The sequence below is a fragment of the Leuresthes tenuis genome, unplaced genomic scaffold, assembly GCF_036924035.1.
Source record: "Leuresthes tenuis unplaced genomic scaffold, fLeuTen1.0.hap1 SCAF_19, whole genome shotgun sequence".
Classification (NCBI taxonomy): domain Eukaryota; kingdom Metazoa; phylum Chordata; class Actinopteri; order Atheriniformes; family Atherinopsidae; genus Leuresthes; species Leuresthes tenuis.
Genome location: NW_027325373.1, coordinates 16,536,409 through 16,553,123, shown reverse-complemented (window position 1 = coordinate 16,553,123; position 16,715 = coordinate 16,536,409). Strand labels below are relative to the sequence as shown.

The 16,715-nt window shown below is 40.3% G+C and overlaps 1 protein-coding gene across 1 annotated transcript in view; it reads right to left on the bottom strand.

Moving 5' to 3' along the window:
* The window catches only part of col27a1a (collagen, type XXVII, alpha 1a), a 69,070-nt gene that overhangs the window by 2,598 nt on the left and 49,757 nt on the right, over positions 1-16,715 (bottom strand). The window contains exons 23-60 of the mRNA XM_072371605.1: positions 16,523-16,576; positions 16,368-16,412; positions 16,204-16,257; positions 16,057-16,110; positions 13,975-14,028; positions 13,287-13,340; positions 9,897-9,950; positions 9,647-9,691; positions 8,909-8,953; positions 8,516-8,569; positions 7,371-7,424; positions 6,944-6,997; positions 6,804-6,857; positions 6,637-6,690; positions 6,400-6,507; positions 6,234-6,287; positions 6,005-6,112; positions 5,831-5,884; positions 5,660-5,713; positions 5,446-5,502; positions 5,292-5,345; positions 5,152-5,205; positions 4,976-5,029; positions 3,808-3,861; positions 3,579-3,686; positions 3,060-3,167; positions 2,780-2,887; positions 2,618-2,671; positions 1,563-1,625; positions 1,438-1,491; positions 1,316-1,351; positions 1,193-1,210; positions 1,064-1,099; positions 950-976; positions 767-817; positions 501-669; positions 302-411; positions 1-219 (exon numbers count right to left, since the gene is read on the bottom strand). Coding sequence (XP_072227706.1) covers positions 1-219; positions 302-411; positions 501-669; positions 767-817; positions 950-976; positions 1,064-1,099; positions 1,193-1,210; positions 1,316-1,351; positions 1,438-1,491; positions 1,563-1,625; positions 2,618-2,671; positions 2,780-2,887; positions 3,060-3,167; positions 3,579-3,686; positions 3,808-3,861; positions 4,976-5,029; positions 5,152-5,205; positions 5,292-5,345; positions 5,446-5,502; positions 5,660-5,713; positions 5,831-5,884; positions 6,005-6,112; positions 6,234-6,287; positions 6,400-6,507; positions 6,637-6,690; positions 6,804-6,857; positions 6,944-6,997; positions 7,371-7,424; positions 8,516-8,569; positions 8,909-8,953; positions 9,647-9,691; positions 9,897-9,950; positions 13,287-13,340; positions 13,975-14,028; positions 16,057-16,110; positions 16,204-16,257; positions 16,368-16,412; positions 16,523-16,576 — 2,541 coding nt within the window. The remainder of the gene's footprint in view (positions 220-301; positions 412-500; positions 670-766; positions 818-949; positions 977-1,063; positions 1,100-1,192; positions 1,211-1,315; positions 1,352-1,437; positions 1,492-1,562; positions 1,626-2,617; positions 2,672-2,779; positions 2,888-3,059; positions 3,168-3,578; positions 3,687-3,807; positions 3,862-4,975; positions 5,030-5,151; positions 5,206-5,291; positions 5,346-5,445; positions 5,503-5,659; positions 5,714-5,830; positions 5,885-6,004; positions 6,113-6,233; positions 6,288-6,399; positions 6,508-6,636; positions 6,691-6,803; positions 6,858-6,943; positions 6,998-7,370; positions 7,425-8,515; positions 8,570-8,908; positions 8,954-9,646; positions 9,692-9,896; positions 9,951-13,286; positions 13,341-13,974; positions 14,029-16,056; positions 16,111-16,203; positions 16,258-16,367; positions 16,413-16,522; positions 16,577-16,715) is intronic.

Genomic DNA, 16,715 nt, shown 5'->3' with positions numbered 1-16,715 from the left:
CCAGCAGGAATCCTCCAACACGTCAGGCTCGAGCTCTCCTCCCACCTCGAACACCTCCCCAGTCCAGGCCTTGAATTTCACAGACCCCTCAGCAACTGGCTGATTCTCAGCTGACCTCCAAACAGAGACGTTCAGGCAGTGGATGATGACGTGCTGAATGGCCTCTGAGCTCAGCAGGTGCAGGAAGTTCATCTGGACACGACCAACACTGACTGTTGGCTGCAAACATGAAGGTGATTAACACGTTTGTTTTGTGCTCATGTGTGCAATATCAATAAGGTTGCCATTGTGTCTTGTATACCTTGGTCACTGTTACTGGTTTAAGGCAAGTCTGTCCACCTCCAGTAAAGTTGCAAGAGACTTCTATTGTATCTGATGAGCAACCCAGGTTGGGATCAATCCAATAAGTGCCTAAAAAACACAAACACATCTGGGATCTTTAGCTAACTAAAAATAAATTTGCACACGATCCCTGTATCCAGCACAACATTCACCCTCACCATCATTTAACTTCTGTTCACAGCTGTGCAGGTCCCTGCAGATGCGGGCGGGGTTGTCCCGAGTGCCCAGCGGGTTCTTCAGGCTCTGGATCAGGTTACTGAGGTAGTGAAGGGTCTTAAAGATCTCTGCGCCCTGGTCCAGCATTGGCAGGTCCATCACTGGCTTATTCTGGAGAACGAACATGAGAACAAACAAACAAAAGTCTGTAGGGTTCTCAACACATACGAAGACACACTACTACAAAGAAACATCATACTCAACTAACCTCAGTCCTGCGGGGGGTGGGTGGATCAACAAACAAAAGACCATCTTCTTTCTGTTGTTAAATAACAAAATCTTACTTTTACTTATATCATCAGTGTCACAGTAACTTAGTGAACAACACATCACAGCATATTACTGAAGACCTATTAGATGTAATGAAATCAGAAAACGTAACATGACTTACAAATGACAGAGGGACACCTGGGGGACCCTAAAGAGAGAAAATGATTACTTAGACAAGGATTCTTGCACCATAAAGTTATATATGTGGTTAAACCCATAGCAGTGGAAAACTTACTGGAAGTCCAGGGGGTCCACGTGGTCCAGGGGATCCCTAATAAAGAAAAGAAATGTTCATACTTTATGAATTTCTACGCTCTTGCTACACTTGTAACAACCAAAAAAAGATAACTCTATACAAACATACCCTTGGACCTTGAAATCCCTGTTCAGAGAGACAGAAAACATATTTTCAGTCCGAATATTGTCATCAGTTCCACTCTTCAAATACAACAAACACAACGTAAAAAACACTGAAAATTATACTCACAGTCTCCCCTTGATTGCCCTTCTCTCCTCGAGGACCCTGTAAGTAGATGTACACAATGCAGTCAGTGTACTTAGGTACAACAGAGAAGACAAATGTGAAAGCTTATTTCACGTATGACATACCACAGTTCCACGGGGACCAATAATTCCCACACGACCAGTGACTCCTCTTCTGCCCTGCAGGAGAGAAACAAAAATTTGAGCGTAAAATAAGGCCGCAGATAACTCTATATTATCTATCCGCTCACCATTGCACCCTGTGGTCCCTTTGGTCCCCGTATGCCCTTTGGCCCAAAGTCTCCTGAAGGCCCCTGTAAACAGCAACAATGAATATTTAAAGCACTCATCACTCAGCACTTTGTAAACCTGTTTGAAGCTGCGATACTTAGTGTCACTTTTCTATGCTTCATCGTGGAACATCTGACATCAACTAACATATTTGCATATTGAACACAGTGATTCCAGCTGTCCTATAAGAGTATGGTCTTAGGTTCACAGTTGTGCTTTTCATAAAACACAATACATCTTTATTCCCTTTCAACAAGGCACACATGGAATGTGTTCTTTGCTTTTCAAAAGAAGCTTTGTCTCATATTTACATGCATGATGAGTGCAGGGTTAGTGCTAAATAAACATACAATTATTGTCTAACAGAGCAGTACTGTAAAATCTCGATGATGCAAAAACAGAAGCAAGAAGCCCTGTGTGTTGAAACTCAGGGGCTAATATTGTTCCTGAAAAGTTACACCAGCTTTAATTAGTTCTATAAAGGGAGAAGTGGTGAAACAAGCTTCTCAGAGCTGAAACAAATCTAAATGAGGCTTAAAAGTGGCTAATTTCATGCTTCATTACCTCTCAAAGTGACATAATAACTGTTTTTTGTTGCATGTGTTTGCAGCTGTTTAGAAGTGTTATGATGTCATTATGCGATTAGTCACTATTTAACTAATTTAAAAACTTCACCGCAACCTTCTTAAAGGTGAAGGCTCTGCTGCTTAGACTATATTCATAATGAGCACATATGCATGAACTGTTTTCCTTCTGTGGTTGAAATTTAAGCAGATGAGATACATTTGCAATAAATTGGGATTAACTACAAAGATTTGTGATGAAAAATGTAACTTTTGAAATAAACTGCTTTCTTAGGTCACACAAAATGAGAACATTTCTATCATCCAATGGCGAACACAAGGCTGGGCTTTAACAGCTCCAATGGCTGTATATATTTTAACAGCATTGTGTAAGTTCTGTTTTATATTCATTCATGGTGGAAGATTGTGTTGCTCTTTGGTGTGAAACATACCCGTGGCCCAAATTCTCCCAGAATTCCTGGAAATCCTTGCTCCCCTGTATCGCCCTGAACAAGAATTAAATCAAGGATAAGAGAAAATGGTATCTTCAGACACTCCAGATCTCACTCTCAGTATACTTTTTGTTTGCATATACTGTATTTCCAGCTACGTACAGGTCGTCCTTTAGATCCTTGGTCTCCCTTTGGCCCCTGTGATCCCATTCCACCTCTGAAGCCTCTTTTCCCTGGAGGTCCACTCTGTCCTCGAAGACCCTGCTCACCCTGAAGATATGCATCATGATCATTAGGACCTTTATGCCAATACAGTGCTTGTATGCTCCCTTTCTAAGTTTATAAATATAGTTATCGCTCACTCAGAAGAACTTCAGCAGTGCTTTGTTTCCATTTATTGTTTAGCTTAGATGCTATTAAGCATACTATATTGCCCTCTTACCTTTGGTCCAATGGCCCCTTGATCTCCTGGGAGTCCTAGAACACCTGCTTTCCCACGTGCACCAGCTTTACCAGTAATACCTGCCTCCCCATCGTCGCCATGCTCCCCCTTGATACATTATGAGAAAAAAAGTGAGGCATTAAAATGACAAAATAATGAATCCAACTGCTGGTTCATCGCTTTGCACCAGAACAGGATATGAGTTCACATAAAATATATTTATGCAGGGAATTAAATCGTTCTAGTCACATAGTCGAGACCGAATGTTAACTTAAGGCAAAAGACATAGATATAACTATCACATAGCCATAGATTTTTTCTCAAATGATTTCTCAAGGTTCGAAGACGATACACTGTTTAGGATTTAACAATTCAATGACCTTCCTGCAGGACAAACAAGGCAAAGAAGTCCAAAAAAGTTGGTCTGTCCAACACATTCAAATGATGTATAAAATGAATACTTCAAAGCAGTTCTGTAGGCAGGCAGCTGTACACAACACATCAATGAAGAAGTCTCACCGGCATGCCTTTACTGCCATCTTTTCCTGGGACTCCATCCACCCCGGGCACACCCTCCTGCCCCTCTGGACCCACCACACCTCTGGGACCAGGAGGCCCACCCCCACCCTGAGGGGAGAACAGAGGGCTCATCAGATAACTAGAGTGAGCATGAGTGTCTGCTACATGCTACTCTCTGATGCTTCATTTAAATCTGTTTCCACATACAAAAGAAATATCAGTTACATACCTCTGGCCCCCTGGCTCCTTTTTGTCCTGACTGACCCTTTTTGCCTGTCTGGCCCTGAAAATAAAGAAAAGGGGTTTCAATTGTTCAATAAATGCACGTTATTTTTGATCAACTATTGCCTTCTTGTACTGAAATGTGTTCAAAGTTGCATGCCATTTTACTCTCAGACCAAAAAAAAAAACTAACTGCACAACACTGCTGTAGTGTTGCACGAATGAAACTTTCGGCTATCTGACGACCACTCAATCCCTCTGATTATGGACAATATTAGGTAGTTTTCCTAACCTTGCATGAGACCTGTTGCTATTAGTGAAACTCCTCAACCGAAATGTCAGTAAAGTCAACCAAATCTAGCTGTTTTATATGAGTTTAGCTCGCACAACAACTTCAGCATACATCCTATATAAGCTCGCAGGGGTGGAAGAAGTTATCCGATCTTTTGCTTTAGTAAAAATAACATCACAACACAAAAATGTTTCAAGGAAATGTCATGCATTCAAAACTAAGGATAGCTTTAGCAGCGCCATCATCTATAATGAGTACTCATTATAGAGAACAGCTGGTTTGCTAAGGAAGTATTAAAAACCATAAAGTTTGAATTCTAAGTATGTGGTTGGTGATTCACCACTTTACTGAAGAAATCCTCTGTCCCTAAACAAATGGAATATTTGTGGCTTTCTTCATTATATGTTTTTTGAGGTTTATTGATCACATTTGCCAGGTTACGTTGATATTTGTTTATAAGCAGTATTACTAAGAAGTAATGGACAGATTTGCTTTTAATTTGACTTTTTCTTTTACAAGAGTTGCAGCATTGTTCGTGTCAGTCCAGGTCCAGATCCAGAAATCTGTTCTTCAACCCTAGCAGAGGTACGCAGTCTTGGACTGTCCTTGTAAAATTGTCTCCTTTTGTGAGGTCACAGAACTCAAAATGCACCCATTCATACAAAGATTCCTTAGCTTGTTCGTGTGATATCATTGGATTAGGATGACTAATGCTTTTCCTTTAGACATCACATTATTGTAACACACATATTCATACATACGCCAATGCATAAACCAACAATAACAACAGGCAGATACATAAACAAGAAATAGCAACAGTACAAACCCTACAAAATTGTATTCAATTAGACAATATCCATAAATAGATTTATATCATCCTTACTTGATCTCCTTTAGTCCCTTTGGGTCCTTGCCGCCCTCGAGGTCCAGGCTGCCCCTGAAATTGACAGTTATGTAAATGAAAGCATATAAAAACAGCTTGTGTTAACATACACAAGGTTTGTATGTGTAGACTTAATGCCAGAACAGCGGGTGGAAATCTCATGTTTTAACACTCACTGGTTGTCCAGGAGCTCCCGGTCTGCCTCGTTCTCCATCAACACCAATTTGACCCTAAATGGTTCATCTGAGTATTAACCCAACAAAACAAAACAACTGCATAAAATTGTTTTGAAGTAATCAGGAGTGATGGTACTTACTTTGTACCCTGGGTCTCCTGGTTCTCCTCTCTCTCCTCTGTCACCGAGGGGTCCCTGATAAAACAGGAAACATGTGAGTTAACTGCAAATGATTCAATTCCTGTAAAAGAAAACAAACAAAGGGAGGAAAACAAGTAAGTCAAGCGTGTCTTACTATGTCACCTGGAGGACCAGGGGGACCCTCTTCCTTCCTGTCATCTCCCTGCTCACCCTGCAGATACAAATCAGAACAGTGAGAATGTTTCTGATGCTTTTGAGCTTTTGAGCTCTACCACTTGACATGTCTGGTTGGTGCTGGGGTCAAACTGACCATTAGAGTAAAGATATAGGAGAAGATCAATGTTGCACATAAAGTTAATGAGGTGTACCTTTTCACCTTTTGGTCCTGGAGGCCCCATGGGGCCCTGTGGTCCCCGATGGCCCTGTTATGACAGACATCCAGGAATCATGCTATGTAAAATGACTACACCAAATAACCACGACAGACTGGTTTAATTTTGTCCACTCACGTCCAAAGACTTTTAACAAAGTAATTATACCTCATAACCTAGAAGACCGGGCTCCCCTTGTTGACCCATTCGACCAGGAGCACCCTATATAAACAAATATGGCGTCGTCAATCACTCTACCAGTTACATAATATCACATCGAGATCTTGCACTTCAAGTGATTGCTGCATTGAGTATTTTTTTATCATAACTGTTCCACTTTACCACATGTCCAATAGTTCCTCTGGACCCTTTTGGCCCAACAAAACCAGGCGGTCCAGTCTTTCCCACTGACCCAGTCTCTCCGAGGTGACCCAGATGGCCTTTTGCACCCTAGTAATACACAAAGAAGTTACGGAAAAGCTGACAGCGACAAATTTCCGGTTAATCCTTCGGACTTTGTGAGGTTATCAGAGGATTAATCTGTTTTCAGCCATCATGTTGATGATAATACCTTTGACCCTGGTTTGCCTCGTTCCCCAATTTTGCCAGACTTTCCTTCAGGACCCTAAAGAAAAATGAATTAACAAAAACACAAAGAAAAAGCTTAGGTTGAGATTGAGAGTCTAAAGTTTACCAAACGGTGCGTGTGACTTTCAGCACGCAGACAGGTGACTTACCCTGACGCCAGTGAGTCCAGGATTACCAGGTGGACCCTCCTTTCCCTTTAGCCCGATTTCACCTTTTTCGCCTTTGTCACCCTCCTGACCCATGTCACCTTTTTCACCCTGATTATAAGTGCATAAAAAGAGGTATCTGCTTAATATTCTGTACCCTAAACAACAGCTGTGTTTTGGACTTGTTGCCTCTATAAACTAATAACACGACATCGAGAATATTATAGAGAAACTGTTCACCTTGGTTCCATCAGGACCAGCTGGACCAGCTTCTCCCTCTAGGCCTGGCTCTCCCTTTACACAGGAATACATACATGAGACCATGAAATCAACAGTGGCTCCAACTGGAAAGGTTAATATCTGATAGTTTATTCCAAATATTCAAATATATGTAATTTAAAGCCTACCCTCTGTCCTATCAGACCTTGCTCTCCGATGTTCCCAGCAGGTCCAATTGTTCCCTGTTGTTTTAAAAACACAACCTTGGGTTAAATCCTTGAACCTGACAACATACATCCAGGCAAAACAGCAAATTTCAGTGTCTCACTTTTTCCCCAGGCTCGCCCGGCAGCCCTGGTTCACCCACTTTTCCTGGTGGACCCTTTTAAAAGTTGAAGTGAGGAAAATGCAGAATGAGTTTGGTCAAAAATTAAGCACTAGATACTCTTTGGAATCACATATGAAACATATGTCAAGGGTGTGTCCCTTTAAGTATTGTAATGTGAAAGTTGAGAAAAAAACAAGATACATTGTGATGGGGCTTCATTAGATTTATAGGCCTGATCACTGAAATGACTATTATTGATCCACTGGCAGAAGCTAAACAACAGATGTCACAAAATTTGGTCATTTAGTCATCACAGTAGCCTTTTTGTCTGTGCAGATGAACACCAAGACATGCGGGGTATAGATGCATCCATGTGTTTAACCACCTGTACAAGTATTTGCTTGAGTGTGTTTGTAACGTTGCTCACCTTTTGACCAATTTCTCCTAACAGTCCTACAGTCCCAGGTGGCCCAGGTGGTCCCTATAAATGACAAGACAGGTGCTTGAACAATAATTCTACTAAAACTGTCGATTAAAAACCAGCTCTAGTTTAATTCATGCAAAAAGTAGGAACTCTCTGGCTAATGTTTATTGTGATTGAGCCAACTGCAGATAGATCTGCCAGCCATCTGCACCCAGTTTGGTTCTGAACGCAGTTACTAAGCGTACTTCTAAATCTTTGATGTTCTGCCATGATTACTTATAGACTGCTGTGGATGTGAATGATGATAATTGCCCTGTTGACTCGCATTTAATCCAAACAATAGTAATGATATAACTGTGGTCTTTTATTCACATTCCTGGTTACATGCCCAAAGGAAGACAAGAACAGGACATAAGTGTTTAGTCTATAAGTGAAAGCAGTTGCACAGGGAAAGAGTTTAGTGCATGGGACATTAAGCAAGAGATGCTCATTTTATCTAATAGGAAACAGGAGAACATCAGGCTGTGATTCCTCCAGACGAATGAAAACAAAGAGGCACTGGGTGCCTGCTTCTAACAGGGTTAAGCTAAGTTCAGTATGCATGCAAACTGACACATTATTTGTGCTTCTTTTTCAGTTACAAATCACAAAGTCATTATCTTTGAAAACTGAAAAAATCTACTTTATTGCAAGTCCAGAAATGTGTATCTTCTACAATTAGGGCATCTCTTTTTAAAGGCTAAATCTCCCATTTTTACTTGCAGCTCACTTTCTCACCACCACAGAGCAAATATGTGCAGGATGAGACAATTCTCTGGCTGCTCTGGAGGAAACATTTAATACAGGCAAATATATCTTTAATGAGCTCAAATATATGTCTCATAAACTACCCCCTGGCTGTTACACTCTGGATTAACAGGACTGGGCAGAGTGAACAGCTTTGCTGTTTCATACCAGAGAGAATCTAATAAAGTCTTCTAAAAAGACCACATAGGACAATCTTGATAAGCATGTGAATACTGCAAGGAATGGGCCTCATAAGAGAAACTGAATGAGATGGAACCGATAGATCTGAGGAAAACAATATAGAACAGAGGAGGCATAAAGATGAGGAAACAGGAGATAAATGTCTGAAATGCTGGAAATACCGGCTCGCCCGCTATTCCCTTATCCCCGGGAGGTCCGGAAGGCCCTTGGATTCCCTGAGGACAGAAATATCAGTGAGCTTAGATCACAGGCACTGTCGGTACTTCACATGGCTCTTGTAAAGTTTTAAGTTTTTCATTGTGATACCATTAGTGATACCATTAGTAAGCACATCTAACACACCCCAGAGCTGATTACACTTAGCCCTAATTTCCTCTGTTTTTTGAAGGTGTCAACAAAACAACATGTTTCAGATTCCAGAATGCACTGTAACATAAAACAGTATAACAAAATAATACAGTATACACAGAGTTTAATGCAGCAAATCATTTGTCTGTCTGATAATCTTTTATATCATATGTATACTATCCATAGCTTGAAGGTAAGGAACTCACAGGAAAACCTTTTGGCCCAGTTTCTCCTGGCTCTCCAATCTTTCCCTGGGGGGACAAGATAGAAATACAGTAGAATAAAAAAGGAGAGGATTAATGAGTTCAGTTGTCATCAGTGCCAAATCTGTGCTTTTTACAAAGTAATAGTTCAAACCTGATCCAAGCATTTTATCAGATACAGTGACATGGACTTTTATGGCTTATTGTAGACAAGCTCCGCATCAATACTTGTTGTTTGTGCAATATCGACACATGACGAGAATATCTGATCTTCAAACAAAATAGGGACAAAAGCTGGAGCTGTGTGATGTTGTGGCTTCCATTTCTATGTACAATATTTTCTCTCCTTCTCTGCCATCGCTGTAATTCGAAATCTCACTATTCTCTTTCCATTTCCCTGTAAGTTAATATATGGGCTCCTCTGATGTTAGATTTTCAAACCTTTTGACAACCCCCCCCCCCCCCCCCCCCCAGAAGAATCAGCAACAGATGCTGTAACATTTTTCAAAGTGAAGCATAGTTTGTAGAAGTTTAAGTGCAGCCACAGTAATTGTTCTCAAATCCCATCAATTAGCGGAAAGAGCAAAGCAACTCAATCCTTAATTGTTTTATATCTAAATCTGGCCAGAATATCAGTCTTCTAAATCCTGCTGATGTTTTACCCCTTGAGAGGAACATAAGTGCCAAAAAAATATATGAGAGGGAGGACTGACAAAGTAGAGAGGTGCCCAAGAACTTTACCTGTGATCCAGGGAAACCTATTTTTCCTGGAGGACCATCAAGACCCTGTAGAGAGAGGGAAGGGTGAGAGATAGCAACTGTCAATTTATTGTATTATACATTTCCTGCCCTTCAAGTAAAAGGAGAAAACATGGAGCTTCCTTTAAAGTTTTCCCATTTAAGAGTTATGCGTGAAGAATGAAACATTTTTGATACACATTACATGCTATTTCAGTGCCATTCATCCACATCATTTGACTTTGTGACCTACCGTCTTGCCCTCTAACCCCATCTCTCCTGTTGGACCGTCAGGCCCTATCGCTCCCTGAAACACAAGACAGCTGTCACTTCACCAACAGAGGTCACTGTAACACTGCCAGACAGCCACAACATGCTGTAAACAAACATTGCTCTATAGCGTGACACCAACAGCAACTACACAACAAAGGCTGTGTGAGGGTTGCAATGTCTAAACTACAATTATCAGGAAAAATAGGAAAGCATGTGATCTAATCTATAAATGTAGATATAGGTTTGATGTTAAAAAAAAACAGCCTCAATAGGGTGACATGTGTCAGAGAAAAGCATTGATCTATGACTTGCATTAATGCTGTAATACATTCAACATACAAAATCAAGGCACATCCAGATACATATAATTCACACTTAAACACACACTGTCAGAACAGTCAGCCTGTTTAGATTACATGGGTGCAACTGTCAAACATGGTTAATCTAAAATCCTAGAAGGCCTCCAGTGAGCAGACATGATAAATGGGAGTCAGGCAGTGGACCAATGCAGTCCATCTGCTTTGCACCTGCACACAGACAAGTTTCTCATCTACACTCTGGAAGATGCTGGCTCAATGACTGAGAACATGCTGACTGACTGATAGGAATGGGAAAATGCTTAGGTCTAACTCATGTTACACTGGTTATAAATAAGTGTTTTTCTGTGTAAACTGCTGTACTTCCCGGGATAGTAAACAATTTAAAGAAAAATCACTAGAACATGACACAGCAACAAAGGAAGCCTTGCTGTTTGATTGATGACCCTACGCGGTGGGAGTTTGGCCCATAGAAAACACCACTAGCTGAAGTGCTGTAAGCCTATTATACAAAGAGCTGGATGAGCACTGCTCATTAACATTCCTGTCTGGGGTACCTCTACCCACTGGTTGTGTTTACATAGCCTGATTAGCCGATGTGTGGAGAAAATGTTCCATTCACTGATTCCAACCATGGAAAGACACTTAAATATTAACATAAGTGTTTCAGCCTTTTCAGACACAGGCAGAAAATTAATGCCAGGGGTATGAATTTAAAATAATCAACATGACAAATTTTTATTTAAACCACCTGAATAATGAATGGACTAAATATGCTCTTCAACATGGAAAACATCAGCCGGAGATTTGTTTGTTGGACGTTATTGGATGCAGAACATGAACACTCAGACTGGTGATTCCTCACGTCTGGCATCCACACTTTGAACAAGTTTAAATAGTTTTTGCAGACACAAAAAACAAACAAAAAAAATAGCAGTGGCACCAACTTCCGATGGTCTGATGCCAGCATGCAGTCTCTGATTCCAGAATATTTCAAGTTAGAAAACAGTTCAGTGTTGTATCTGAGTGGAGACAGATGTTGCATTTCTGTCAACATGAAGTCTCAGTGCCTCCAAGTAGCTACCATCTAAAAAACGTGGTGTAAAAATCTGTGTACGAGTTTTCAGTCGTATACGGTCTCATTTTACAGGTTATATTGAGGTAGACACATTTTTTATTTTATTTAGTGTATTAAAAAAGTGAGAGCAGAGTGCACCGTTTTTAAAATTGTTACATTTCTTGCAGGGAACGAGATCCTATATGTTTCGGTACCATCTGTATTTTACTTGCAGCATTCGGGTTTCTATTCATGGACTGCTCAGTATAAGTAATGAGGCATATCTACTGGCAGTAGGGGCTGCTGACGTTAGTATTAACTGAAAACACAGTTTGAGATTTAAGTGTGCCCAGGCCAATGCCAGCAAAGCCCATCTCCCATGAACGCTTCAGATAAAGAATCTCAGTGCTAGCTAATCCATCTCTCCAGCTGTCTTGGTGGATTATAGTAATTAAATTCACCTTTAAAGGTGAAAATGACAGGATCTTCACATCACAGGAGTACAATATTAGAAGCAAAAGTTGAGATATCTCAAGCAAAATTGAATAGTAACATCATCATTAAAGTCAATGTCATCTTCAAAATTCATGACTGCCAACTTTGAGTGCACTAGTGGACTAATATAAAACATAAATTCAAAGAATTTATTTGCTGCATGTTGTTCCAGAAGAAAGTTTTTATGTGCAACATTACTTATCTGTTCTGACGTTTCTGCTGATATTTATTCAGGGACAACTCCAGCTGGATCTTACCTGCTTTCCTATATTTTCTCCTTCACATATATTCTGGAGTCTTATATGATTTCACTCTTATTGAGACATCAAGGACAAAATTTCTCAAATCTTTGTTGTTACTGGTATCGTCTAAGTATATTAGCTTTCCTTTGTTGAATGCGTCTAGTTTGATGTGGAAGAGGCTTTAACAAAGAAAAAGCCCACAGATGTTACTACTAAAGCTGATCGCTCCTGTCATTATAGTGATAACAGTGAAGCTGCTACAAGGAATTAGGCCATAAAAGTTGCATCTGTTATACCTGCATTTGGTAGTTCACAATTTCTGTAATGATTTTCAATGTAATGAAAATTTCAAAACCTTTAGTTTATTAAAGCTATATACCATCTACTGTAGTGCTGCAACTGCAACATACAGTGACATGATGAAGATTAATGTACATGAGGAGAGTGTTTAATGTATGAGTAATGTTACTATGCTCCTTGGAGATTTCATTTAGAACACAAAATGTGTACACAATGTGTGTACTAGTATGTTAAATGAGAAATGAGGAAGCTAAAACTAGTAACCCTAGCACTAAAATCTAAATTTTTACCATTATCTAAATGTCCATTCAAACATTTAGCACATTTAGGAAACCTTCCTTTTTAGGAAAGGAACTTAAAAAACAAGACTGTAGCTTCGTAGATCTAAAACTGTTTTTCTAAAAAAGGGTTTTGTTTTCCGCTCTGGGATGATCAAAAAACTTGCAAAAAGCTGACAAAATCCATTGTTAATACCCCTACAAATCCTGTTCCTCCGGATAAGCCACAAAAACCAGGTCACATTTTTCAACCAACACAGAAACTGGGTAGCTAGACAGACAATTCCCACAGCTAGTGGCCATTGTTAGATTTGTGCAGAACAAAAAAGCTCTTTGGAGCTCTTTCAGCAGTTATAATGAACACTGACTCTGAGAAGGATGAAAAAGGCTCATTTCTTGACTTTGAACCTTCATATGTGCTACGCATGCACCCATTAAACACACGTGACATCAGCTTAGAGGTAGTTCCACATCTCCTAATTATGTTCACCCACTAATGTTTTCCAACAGTGCATCAACACCAGCAGCACATAGCTCCTATAAACACACATCAGAGCATATGCACACTCTTTTGCCAAGTTTATGATCTGGTTTTCAGGCTGGGGGCTATGACACAATGCCTGCAGAACAACAGTCATAACCCAAGCAGCAAAAACAACTGGTTGGAAACCTCAAACTTACTCGCAAGCCTTTAGGTCCTCTGGTACCAGTTGGCCCAGTTGCACCAGAAGGGCCCTGAAAAACAAAGGATAAAAAAGAGGATAAGGAGGGAAAGTAAGGGGCAGGAAAAAGGGAAGGAGAGATAAAACAAAGGTTTACACTCATGAACTACAGGGCCCCCTGGCTATTGACCCTGGTGGGGGGGGCAGCCTGACCTCAGGAACATACTATGGGGTTTGTTGTTAGATCTGTCACTCACACCAATTAAAAGGTCCGCTCTGGAATCCCGTCCTGCTGCACCCCAAAGCCCTATATTTATATTTGTTTTGGTGGCTCAGTGGCCCCCCACTCCAAACCGGTGCTGGGCCTGATCTCTGCCAGGCGTAGACGGAGTAGAGTCACAGCAAGGGGAGAGGGGGCAGTGGCAGATTCTAATTGGTTGTAGGTGTTGGGTTTTTGACTGACAGAAGGGTAATGTAGATTCAGCAGGAGGCTGTCAGATCTCATAATGCTCAGAAAACTTTTGTAGCAGACTATGGAATATTAGTACTACATACTATCCTTTCAATCTATCATACTATCTCTTCTACTCTTGCAATTGCTAAAACTATTGCTAGTGAAACAGTGTTAGAACAAAACATGCATACTGACTGAGCAAAAAAAAAGAAAAAAAGAAATCTGCAAAATGTACAAAACAGCAGTAACTTACTGGTCTTCCTGGTGGTCCAGAGAGTCCAGTTTCACCTGGCATCCCAGGATGACCCTATTTTATGTACACAGACACACACAAGAACACATAAATTACAACTGACACCAAAACAGATTGAATGATTATCTCAAATATCTGGGATCTGGGAACAGTAATGCCATTAAGGAGTTTGTTTGGTTTAATCATTTACTCTGCAGCTCTTAGCTGAAGTGAAGTCTCAACAAAGAGAAATTTCCAAATGTGAATTTATTAACAAAGTGTTGACAAGAAGGATCCAATTCATGAAACTGCAGTCAATTTGTTTAAGCCAACAGACTGAAAGGAAGACTCCTTTCACACACACTGGCAGTACGAGGAAACATCTGCAGAAATACTCTGTGCTGGAAAGCACATTTAATGTAACTAGAAAATGGGGAAAAGTCTGAGGACAGCTTGAGGAGCTGATTTTATATCAGAAAACATACCACTTCTGGCTCTGTCTTTTTCTCTCTTTTTTATTGGACTTTTCCAATAAAACATTTTTTTTCTGGCCACACCATTTGTAAAAGCATAACTGTATAATGAGGAGTGTACAGTAAGACTAACCAGAACATCTGAGTACAATAAAATTAATTCAGTGTGCAAGCCTATAGCACAGTGGGCAGCTCTGATGTCATGTGGCCACAGAAATAAAACATAGATGTCAGCAGTATGTGCTCTCTGTTTGCAGCTATGGATGTCTGCTGGTCAGCTCCCTTCGCTTTGTATGATGCCATCTTTCTGTCTGAGGGTCTGTTTCTGTTTCGCAGCTGAAGAGACAAGCCTACAGAGAACTTCTTCAGAAGTGGGTGTCTGTGTGTGTGCCAGTGGTGAAGTGAGCCAACAGGAAACCTCTCTGTTTCAGAAGAATGATGACTAAATTGTTATCCACTCCAGCCAGTCATACATGTTAGATGGTCCATAACAGATAAAGACACAACATAGAGAAGCCATTTGCTCTGTTTGAAAGAGGAGGGTAAGTGTGTGACAGGGTAGAGTAACAGCCATAAAACATTAGGGATTATGCTGAGATCTTGAAGACTAAAGGCAAACTATGGAGGGATGCCTGACATCCTCTTTCCTTGTTCCTTTTGAGAAAACCTCGGTAGCATTTAAGATGAGTCAGCAAATCCGGTAACAATTAAATCCTGTAAAAGGGTTTAAATCATTGTGAGGAGTCCATTACCTCCTTTTTTGTGTTTAAGCAAGTGTTAAAACGTTTTCCAGCTATATGTCTGCTGCTGAGTGCCAAACCACAGCTTAGAAAACATGATCCTATGTAGCCCAGTGGGGTGGTGTGCAGCTTTTCACCTTTGACATAGTCTTATTGACCTGAAATCACAACTCTGGAAATTCCCATGGGAATAACAGACACAATTTAGTTTAGGATGACAGCTCTCTCTTCTTGGGTCAACTAAAAATATATAAATAATATAGTCTTACGTGCCACTGTTTATAAAAGAGGGTGTTTACCTTTTTCTGCACAGGCTAATAAAAAAATAAGGAGTACGCTCACTCTACAACACTGTTGTAATTCAGTAGAAGAAGTAGTTGTTCTAATGAGAAACAAACCTCTTGGAGGAAAAACAACAACAGCTGTGGTAGACATCCAAGAGAAGAAAATGGAGAAAGCTCTGGGCAAATATCTGTGCAATTCCATCATTTTGTTATTAGGACGCTGGTCAGTCATGTGAGTGGACTGTTTGTCAGACCAAAGACAGCTGTTGAGTTTAAAATGTCACGTCTGAAAAACTAAACACCTCAAGGGAATACTATACATTTGTTTTTTGCACATTAGTGGAAGTTTTATTTCCACAGCCTCCATTCACCTTTTTTCCCCCATTTTATAAATGGGAATCAAAAATAGCAATGGAAACATTTTTCTAAAGCCTGTAAACACATATAAACAAAACACTACTTGATCCGCATAATGCTAAAAGAGTATCATAGAATTTTGCCAGATGACTGCAAAAGATTCTGCCTATCGTTTACAGAAAAAATTGTGCAAGCTCACATTTTAGCGTCCTCGGTGAAAAACTGTCCCTCTTTTTCAATCTTTCTTACCGTTGATCCCTTTTCTCCAGGTGGTCCAGGAAGGCCCATCTCCCCTCGATCCCCCTAACATGCAAGAGCACAACATTCATTCTTCAAAGTCACCTTGTGAAGACATCTAGAACAAAATTAACAGGCGGAACATGATTTTTTTTTTACCTTCTCTCCTGCCAGTCCTGCCTCTCCCACAGGTCCGATGAAACCCACCAAGCCCTGAAACACAGAAACTCAACGTTGGATAGATCGATGGAAAGACTTTCTTGGATAAATGTGTAGGAAAAATACAACTCAATACAGGAACAGGCAATGTTAGGGTTTCTTACTCTTTCTCCCATGAGTCCAACTTTTCCTGTGATACCGGGCTCACCCTGCAGATATAAATCTACTATTAGTTGCAAGTTTGCTGTGAAAAATCAATCGGCAATCAATATTTTGAGAAAATTAAGGGAATGGTAAATTAATATGTTTTTTTATTCACCTTAAGTCCCTCTGGCCCAACCTTCCCAGGAAATCCTATTCTTCCCATTCTGCCCTGAAGAAAAATGAGGCACAGAATGATGAATAGTGAATAACAGACATTCACTTGCCAGTAAATGCATCGTTAACTTTAATCACAAATTCATAGGAAAGGAAAGGATCTGTTTCCTGTATCTATAGCTCATAATATGCTG